The following is a 10,000-nucleotide window of genomic DNA, read 5'->3' on the forward strand; positions in this document are numbered from 1 at the left end:
TAAGTGCACAGGACCACCAATCTCTGCTAAATGGTCACCATACTTTTGCTGAAGCTCTTGGTCATCTGTCTTTCTGTACGGCTCAAGAATGTCTTTGGCGATTTTCACTACTACAGGGTTCACATCAGTAAACGATCCTTCTTTAAGAATGTTAATGGTGTTGTTCATACGGACCATGATCGAGACATTGTCTACTTGATCCTCGTTACTACTTTGTGTCTCAACAGTTCCACCTGAAATGATAATAAGCCATGGCCGTCATGATGGGGAAAGCATTTAAGGTAGCTTAATTCAGTTTAAAAGCTCTCAAGTAACGCTCTTATTAGAAGGTTTGGCGTTACAACGCTGTATCACGTATTAGCAATGTTATGGTTCCACAAGAAACAACAATTATTCCTGAACAAGATGCGGTCATTATTGTGTAACAAGTCACCGTGACAACGGGGAAGCCCTGTAATAATACCCTTTATTTTGTCTTTAGTTGCACATATCTCAAAAACAAACCCGGCGACCCTCATATTTTATTGATGGAAAGTGATCAGAAGGCCAAGATAAAACTTTCTGCAAAGTTTAAAAAATTCTGTACAGCGGATTCAGAGCCACCTTAACTCTGTGGTTTTTAAAAAAATGGCTCTGATTCTGCAGTACAGAATATTTTTAAACTTTCATCTGTCCTACAACTTGTGCCGCAACCGTTTGCGGCAGCAGTCAATGAAAACGTTCCTCTAACCTCCTGCGACCATTGAAAACGAGACAAGTTGCAAGAAACCTTGCATAGTGAGTGGAACACCCATAAAGCAACTTGTTTGACGATGTGAGAACTTTTGTGGAATAAAAAAAAACGAGAAAAGCTGCAAGAAAAATTGCCTCGTGTAACAGCGCCTTAATTAATGCTGCGAGCAGATGCTCAGCATAATCCATCATAGAAACAGTAAATGTACATATATATGTTAATAATTTTACCAACAAAGCAATTTAACGTGTCAAGTTTGAGGCGCAAGAAAGGAAGCATTAAAGTCATGATGATACCGCTGGGCGCACGCTTCCTCAAAATCATCGTGACCAACAAAAATCGAGACTTTCCGCATACTCAAGACAGGGAACCCTAAAGATTAGTGTGATGCCTCGCAGAAATAATATGATAAACGATATACCATAAAAAATACATATTTTCGAGAGAAATGCAACAAGTTATAGGCTACTACTGATTGCGGGTAGAGACTTTCTAAAACGGAAAAAATAACGGCCCTTTCCCCACCTGTTATAGTAACTTCTTCAGCTTGCCCGAACAAATCCACAACACCGTAAAGTACAGGTGGGATGGTTTTGATTCGTTTTCCAACATTAACGCCATTTATGAAGAAATGCAGAGTATTGTCTGACTTGCGCATTATCCCCACACGGTCACCCACCTACGTTGGTAAGATAAATATGCCGGTCTTAACTATAGGGTAAATAATGCAGTATTACAGTATACTGTCAAAAAATGCAAGTTGCATTGTCTTGTTTGGTTTAAACTCTATAGTAAATTTGATGTTTACATGGCAGCTATTGAGATACTGTAGAAATCGAAGAGCATTGTTTTTACTGTCGAACAGAGTGAAAGTATCATCAACGTATCGAAACCAAATAGAAGGACGACCGGTGTAATTAAGAACCCACTTCTCTTCGAAATGGCACATAAAGATATTGGCCAACACAGGTTCTAAAGGTGAGCCCATCGCAACACCATCAATTTGATCGTAGTAGTCGCCATCAAATATGAAATGGCTCTTCTCAGTGGCAAACTCGAGCTAGTAGACCCTTTAAGACAGAGCGAGGCTAAGGGAGGACAGTTTAGTTTTCCATCTTCGCAAACTGAAAAGAGACAAAATCATCGATGATAATACCTTTCAAAAGATATTACCATGTGGTTCTAGTCATGGAGTCCTCTACGGCCTTCCCAAGGTTTATAAACAAGGTTGCCCTTTTCGTACGATCGTTTCCTCTGTGAACACGTACAATTACAATCTCGCTTTATATCTTGTGAGCATACTTCAGCTCATCTCCACAAATCAGTCCACTATCGAGGATTACTTCAGCTTTCCTGATTGGGCCAAGATGTTTAGACATAACAATGAGTTAATGTGCTCTTTTGACGTCAGTTCCTTGTTCACAAACATACCACTTGATGAGGCAATACAAATTTGTCTTGACAAATTGTATGCCCTTCCATATCCATCGACGATGCCTCGCTCTGCCTTAAAGGGTCAACTCGAGTTTCCCACTAAGAAGAGCCATTTCATATTTTATGGCGACTACTACGATCAAATTGATGGCGGTGCGATGCACTCGACTTTAGGACCTATGTTGGCCAATATCTTTATGTGCCATTTCGAAAAGAAGTGGGTTCTTAATTACACCGGTCGTCCTTCTATTTGGTTTCGGTACGTTGATGATACTTTCACTCTGTTCGACAGTAAAAACAATGGTCTTCAATTTCTAAAGAATCTCAATAGCTGCCATGTAAACATCAAATTTACTATAGAGTTTGAAGAAAATAATGTGATCTTGTTTCGTTTAGCGGGATTGTCGTCACACTTTAATGCGTTTTTTAAACCAAAAATCCAGTTTAATGAAAAGGTTGCAGTGTGGCCAAGTGGTGAATAGAAGATCCGGTTCTGGGGCCCTTCTCTCAAAGGTCCCGAAACTTTACGGGCCATTTTCGGGTGTCACAATTCCCTCTGTATCTCATGAACGTAGAGGATTTAAGTAGTCAAATTTCAAAGTCATTTTTCATTTTGTTCCAAAATAAGTGGTTGGCAGTTTCACAAATGACTTTTCGGGCCCGAAAAGTTTTCGGGACTTTCGAGAAACAGGCCCCTGACCTGATTAGTTGAGTTTGATCCTGGTAGTTCCTGGTTCAACTTCTCAGCTGCACTTGTTAGTAGCCAACTGGTTTGCCTGCGGCCACTTGGGATTCTTAACAGTTGTTGTTGTTCTGTTCTGTCGTTTCGTTGACTGTGTTTTACCGGCCCTGAAAAGCCCTTAGTGGAAGAGGTCAATTATGTATGTAATGACCGAGAGATGAGTAAAATCGTGCGTCGGTTAACTTGTTTTTGCATTTGAGAGAGTTAATTAAGGACTTTTGAACGACCTAAGTAAGATAGACAACAAGGAGTTTTAACAACATCGATGGCGATTCCCGGCCAAAACAACGAGTAAAACTGAAAACGAAAGCGTTCTCTGAACGAGAAGTACAAGTGAAAATACCAAATGGGGTTTGGATAACAACGTTAGTATAAGGCAATCGATCTTTTATACCTAAAATTTTCTTCAACTGCTTTGGCCATCCCCTTTTTTCTCCGTTTGGCGTCGTCCGACCGACCCAAATTTTGGGCATTTTCAAAAAAAAATAGTTAACGACGTTTTTAAGCCATTTTTATGTCGCACAGGAGTTTCGGTGGTTGATCCTTTTTCCCACGCTGTCTTAATTTTGCCACAACATCCGCCAACTTTTCCGCCATATTGATTTTGGGTTCACGTCTTGTTGTTTTTCTGGCTCCGCAGCTATGATGCCGGGGTACCAGGCCTCCGATTCCGAGAATGCTTATGATTTTTTTTTTAGGTTTTTTTTTTTCAATCCGACCGACCGACCCAATATCAGGAAACGCATTCGACCGTAAACAAAAAGAAAAAGGGGGATGGCCTTTGTTACTAAACCAGTTGTAAGTTACTTCGAAAAAACAGTGCTACGCGAACAAGATGGAATATAATTGTTATGATCGCGTCCATTTCTTTTTAATTTTAAAATAACGTTTCCTTTTCAAGTTGCCTTCGTCTTCGCTAAAGCTTTTTAACTAACCGATAAATTGTCTAAATCTTTGGAAATCGGTGTCATCTCTTGTCCATTGTTGAGGATCTTGTTACCGCTGAGCACAAATGCTGTCCCTTGTGAGCAGGTCGCGATTACCGAAGGGAATAGGAGATTTTCGGCGGAGACTGTGATGGCACCAATTTGAATACTACCAAGCCAACGGGAAACTTTGCTATCCAAACGAACTTCAAATAATTCATCATTTTGTAGAGGCTGACTCGTTAAAACGACACCCTTGTTGTAGCACTGGACTGCACTGAAAATTATAAGAATATAAGTCATGTTTTCCGCATCTTTTCCGAGATCTATACTTTCTTGTGTGAGGTCGTGCCCTCCCAACCCTACTGCCCTTTATTGACGCCAGGAGAGTTTTCCCTGATAAGTATGAGGGACCAAGGGTCCTTGTTTCACTACACTTAATTTGCACATAGTTAATCGAGGGACTGGTTATGAAACCTTAGAACTTTCAAAAGCGAGAACAATGTTTTTGCAATCGATGTTGAATTGACCGTGACCCTGCACAATCTTTTGTTTTCGCTTCGCACGGGTTCGCAAATTAGTTGCGCATAATTTAATCGAAGGATTCGATTGGTTATCTTCTTGATAAAATGTGCGTTTTGTGTACGGTCAAGGCCAAAAATACGGACAAAAACATGAAACAATTGCAAAGGAACTTGTCCAGTTTCATAAACATCTCCATGCATAACTATGATTTGCATAAACTCTGTGGGACTTGTTGCAATCCGTTACACGGCAATTGTAGTCACTTTCATCCAGTTTTATCTTCTTCTTGCTTATCTCAAGCTGCTTTAATTCTTTGAAGGATTTTCCTCACTCGCCGCCACTGACAAAGCAGTTTTGTCATTGATTTTTTCCGGCAGCTCCAGCTAATGGCTCAGTCTTAGTAGTGTTTTCAGTTCTTTTCCCTTTTTGCTCTAAGGATTTCGTTCTCCAACTCTTTGCTTTCCTACACGTCAACAACCTTGCGCCACTTCAACAACCAACCAGCACCACATCTTAAATCATCTATATATAGTTAATTTAAGTTATTCAAGTTATGACTTAACAATGTCTTCTTTTACACGACTTAATTACAACACTTAAAAGAAGTTCATTAATTAACACTAAGTAAGATAATGTAACAATAGAGTTAGAGTTAGAGTTCATTTTAGCCCGAGCCGCTAGGCGAGGGCTAAAATGAGTCTGAGAAGGGCCCAAAACATATTTATGCCAAAGAACATAAACTCTATTACTATTAATATCACTTTGGAGGGCATTGAGAAAATAAAATCTGAAAGAAATGACAACAGAACAGTCTGAACAATCACGCGAGCATTTACAAGTTGAATGGCTTTTATTTTCCCTCAATGAAAATGCACAATGCCTGGCTAGAAATTACGAAATCTTGCCATTCGACTCTCAAAAATTATAGAAGACATGAAAGGAAAGTTCGACAAAGCTTATTTGTAAGTGTTGAAATTAATAGTACAATTACTTAAGTGACAGTTTGGCATAATTGGTTGAACAGAGTGCGTTTGGCTTGAAGCCGCAAAACTTAAATGCACTTCGCCACCGTCCATGGAGCTACTACACGCGGTATTTACATCAGAAGCTTCTTTTGAAAGAAACAGACGACTAAGAATGTCCGAGCAAGCACGTTTCTGTGAGAAGACTGCGAATTTACATTTTCTTCGTTGTTTACTGCGTTTTCAGCCATGGTTTGGGCATGAAAATGGCGCTATCATTTCTTTCACCAACGCAGCAAGACGCGACGGCGCGAACATTCTATGGCTTCTCGATTTTGATTGGCTGCTTATTAAATCGTACGACTATTTGATTTTCACTTTTCATTGGCTTATTTCAGCGGGCTAAAATACATTTTAGCCCGCCAAATTCTCCATTTTAGCCCGAAAAATGCGGCACAATGCTCGACAAAGTGATAATAATATACATATTATTAAATTCTCAACCTCCGATAATGCATTTCTCGAGTTTTGATTGGTTTACTCAATCTTGGTTATCAGCTCATATACCTTAGTTTGACCTTACATGGCAAACGACTGCACTAAGCGTTGCTAAGATAAAATTATTTTCGTGGGCAAGCAAAATTTCTCTCCGAATAAAGCAAAAAACTTTTTTTGCAGAAAGTTTGGATCAATTCCGACGTTGAGAAGTACGCGAAAAGGTAAGAAATGTTTGTGAATTGAGCCTGCGTCTGTCTGACCAGGTATTACACAACATCGCATCTTCATCAAGTTTCTTCGATTTCGCTCGGATGTTTCGCTTCTTTCGCTCGTATTTCCTACTTCCAAACTTTTGGAGTTTAGGGAATTTAATAAAACAATTATTCCAGTCGCACTTCTTGGATATGAGACTGGTTACAGCCAACTCATATCCAACGTGCGCTCATGGAATAATTGTTGAATACATTAATAAGGAATCATACAATAGGTAACACTTACACTAACGAACTTGACGAGTGGCTGAAACAATTTCAGTACAAACAGGTGAAAAATAATTTCGTGACAAGAACCCGGGCTGAAAGGCTAACAAGGCTGAAATTCGCCATGTAATCATCCTCTTAGGAATAGACATACGCGGAAAGAAAAAATCAAAATAGCGCACGAAAGAGTTATTAGCAAATACATTTTAAGACAATTCAGAGCCCGGTTGATTTTTAGTGCCACAAGGATTCGAAATAGATTTAAAGGTCGTACTTGATCCTCTTTGCTTTCTTTCCAGCACACATCACAGCGATATTGCCTCCACAGGTGTGGTGAAACTTGTATGCCTCAGATGATTTCACTGGTTCAGTGGCCCGGGAATCTGGAACACCCTGGGACAAAGAACTTGTTGGAGACCGTGGTGGAAATTTGACTGTAAGGGGTGGTGCTGGCGGAGAGGCGGAGTTCTTTTTTAAAGGTTTCAATTTGGCCAGAAGTTCGCCTTAAGAAAAAAATAATACGATAAGAAGAAATCAAATGTGAAAAATACAAAATCGTGCAAATGCAGTAAAGATCAACGAATCGACTCTGGAGTAGAGGTTAAACTGCTGCCAATGTAACCATTAACCTGCAAACGCAGGCGTACTTCCGGCAGTCATTTGCCTTCGCAGGCTATATATGTAAACAAAGGAAATGAGAAGTCGTGTAAAAATACTAAAAAAAAAGCAATCAATCTGTCAGTGAGTTACTTAGTAAATCGATGAATCAAAAATCAATCAATCAATCAACTGATTTTATCTTAAGCGGAGGTTTACGTTTGAATATTCATAATACTTGCGAAGAAGTTCGAAATCTTGGTATTTAGAAAAGACAAACCCCTTCGGTAGAGCCCTAAGTAAGAAGAGTCTTTTGGAGAAAATATCAAGCTCAAACCGGGTCAAACTCATCATTACACCATCTGCCAGTGTTTTATGTTCTGTGTCTTTCTTAGCGGCCGACCGCAGTCGAAGGCATCCCTGAAGGCTCCCTTTTCAATGGCCTCTACTGTATTTTTACTGTAGGGGTGGGCGCCACTTCCATCCCGTTTCTTTTTCTTAGAAATGAAATAAAAAACCCGAGAGAGGATCGGGAAAGATATCCAAACACAGGGTTATGACCGTAATCAGTCGACAACGATATAGAGCGAGTTTCAATCGAGTGTCGCAAACCCAAACCAAAGTATTTACTTTGCCCAATCAAAAAGGAAGGAGACAATCCGGTAAACCAATCAAAACTCGAAGTAATTACACGTAGCCGACACAAAGCGCGGGAAAATTAGCACGCGCGAGCCACGATTGGTTTTGGTTTCACTTCTGATTGGTTGACAAAATGGCGCGAGAACTTTGAGCCAATCACTGAGTGAAGTAATGCAAAACCAAAGCAATTCGCTAATTACTTTGGACACTTAATTGAAAACCGCTCTAGAGACACCCCAGAACACAATCTTGCCTCAATTGATCAGGTAAATAAGAAAAAAATTAATTCAAAAAAGTAATTCAAATTGCCCATCGAAGCTTTGATTCTTGTTCAAGAACGAAGTATCGTGGGACTCAAAAGTTGGCTTGCGAGTCCAAGACTGAGGCAGTCCTTTGCTTTGGAGAAAAATCTCTGCTGACATCATTGCTTTTCATTTTGTTTCATTAACATACGACTTTGCTCACAGAAGGCATCAAGGCATCATGCTATTTACAATTCGACTTCAAAAGTTAAAATAACTTGTTAAACTTCGAATAAATATTTAATTTTATTCAAATTTGATGAATTATTGGGTGACAAAGGCGCTTAATTGTAAATTTAGACTTTTCACAGCATCATTGCTCAGAGATTATCTGGTATGTCGCATTCAAATTTTCAGAGCTCATTATGCAATACACTTTCAATATCAGTACTTTATTCTTGGCTGACTGGTTAGAGAATAATTCTCGGTTTTCACATGACGTCACAGCCGCCATGTTGGAGCCCATAAACAAAGAAACGGCGGCCATGTTGGAGCCCCGACCAAATCCTCCGGGAATTTATCTCTATTATTATGCAAACGTTTTCTTTTGTTTTTGTTGAAAAACATGGCTATTCAAACCCGCCAATATTCCCAACGGGAGCTGATTAAGTGTTGGAATGCGACGGAAAGCATGGGACTCGCACTGTTTAATATATTGAAGGCTATAAATGTGTATTGCCCCATCTGGTGGGCCTCTGTTTTCCCGCAAAACCCGCGGCCACTCGTTAGAAGTGCTTTCTTTCGAAAGGGACGCAAAAGGGGTGTGTGGGTTGGGTGGGGATGTTAGAAAGGGTCGATATATATTTTTGTTTTTCTATTGGAAGTGCCCACCCGCCCATACCCCCCCCCCCTCCCTTTTTTTCGTTTGTTGTGTCCTTCCTGGCCTGTGCTCCGGATCGGCCTCATTGTTCATACACAGAACAATGGGTCCAATCCTCCCCAATTCTTAATCAGCGATCCGTGGAACAATGGCCGGTTTGGATGAACTACTGTTGATCGCGTGAGTAAAAACCAACAATCGCCTAATCAGTAATGAAGCAAAAATGTAAGCAAAGGATCCCTTATGTTATTCAATTACCTCCGCGTCCAAGGTACTTCATTTTAATGTCACAGTTGCCATAAACCGCACTTGCGCATGGACACAACGGTATCAGGGGATTGCGAGGTAAATTACCAAAGGCAACGCCCAAGTCAGTATCCGATGTGGCAAAACTGGGAAGAAAATAGAGGATATTACATGGCCGCGCGGGGATACGAATTTTATGTTCGAGTGCTGAAAGTGTCTCTCACGAGAGAGCGAAGAGAGCGAGTGAGAGATACTTTCAGCACGAGAAGATAAAATTCGTATCCCCAAGCGGCCATGTAATGTTCTGTTTATTATGTAGATATTGATGAAATTTCCAGATTTAAAACAATTTGTTTTATTCATTTTCGAAGTGATGAAAAAGTGGTCACCAACCGCTAAAACACGCATGTTGTGTAACATGAAACAAGATATGAAAGTTATGAAAAGCAAATCATGATAATGTAAAATTTTGCAATAAAAATGTTAATGTATTAGAGAAGACTTATACTGAAGCGCAAAAGTTTCTTACAATGAAGACGAAGCTCGCGTTTTATTGGCTACTCGTGTTCGTTACCATGACGACACCTATATTCTCACAATTATATGTTCACTGCGCGCGGTGAAGATATGATTTTTTAGTAAAAGCAGAAATCCCGGTATTTCATCAGTATCTATATAACAAAAAAATAACAATTGTCAAATTTTAAGGTCCAATCAAAACTAGGGTGTTTGGAAGTAAACGTGATTGAAAAAACGAGGTTTGCAAAAGTACGTATGAATGCACGAGAAACTGAGACACAAAGAGATCTGTGTCTGTCTCCTTAATTTTGAAATTCTCTTGGTCAATCAATGGTTATAATGAATGAGTTGCCAGTAACCGGATTCTTGCTTTATACGCAAAGGGTTCTGGGATCGCCAGGGTGCAAACATTTCAAGTCGCTGTAATAAAATGTAGGGCGGAAACTTATTCGACGTCCAAAAATACGATTTTCAAGAGAGCTGACCGCTTTTTACGACACATTTTTCGATTTGGGCAATGTTGTTACGTGGCAACTGTACGTTTTTGTTTGAATAACCGTGAAATATGAGATAAAATT

At 39.9% G+C, this 10,000-nt stretch overlaps 1 protein-coding gene across 2 annotated transcripts in view; it reads right to left on the reverse strand.

Moving 5' to 3' along the window:
• The window catches only part of LOC138022333 (neuralized-like protein 4), a 52,094-nt gene that overhangs the window by 23,692 nt on the left and 18,402 nt on the right, over positions 1 to 10,000 (reverse strand). For both annotated transcript variants that reach the window (XM_068869447.1, XM_068869448.1), the window contains exons 4-8: positions 8,916 to 9,049; positions 6,574 to 6,802; positions 3,845 to 4,112; positions 1,259 to 1,412; positions 1 to 233 (exon numbers count right to left, since the gene is read on the reverse strand). The exon at positions 1 to 233 is cut by the window's left edge and continues 198 nt beyond it. In XM_068869447.1, coding sequence (XP_068725548.1) covers positions 1 to 233; positions 1,259 to 1,412; positions 3,845 to 4,112; positions 6,574 to 6,802; positions 8,916 to 9,049 — 1,018 coding nt within the window. The remainder of the gene's footprint in view (positions 234 to 1,258; positions 1,413 to 3,844; positions 4,113 to 6,573; positions 6,803 to 8,915; positions 9,050 to 10,000) is intronic.

This window comes from Montipora capricornis, chromosome 10 (genome assembly GCF_036669925.1).
Source record: "Montipora capricornis isolate CH-2021 chromosome 10, ASM3666992v2, whole genome shotgun sequence".
NCBI lineage: Eukaryota > Metazoa > Cnidaria > Anthozoa > Scleractinia > Acroporidae > Montipora > Montipora capricornis.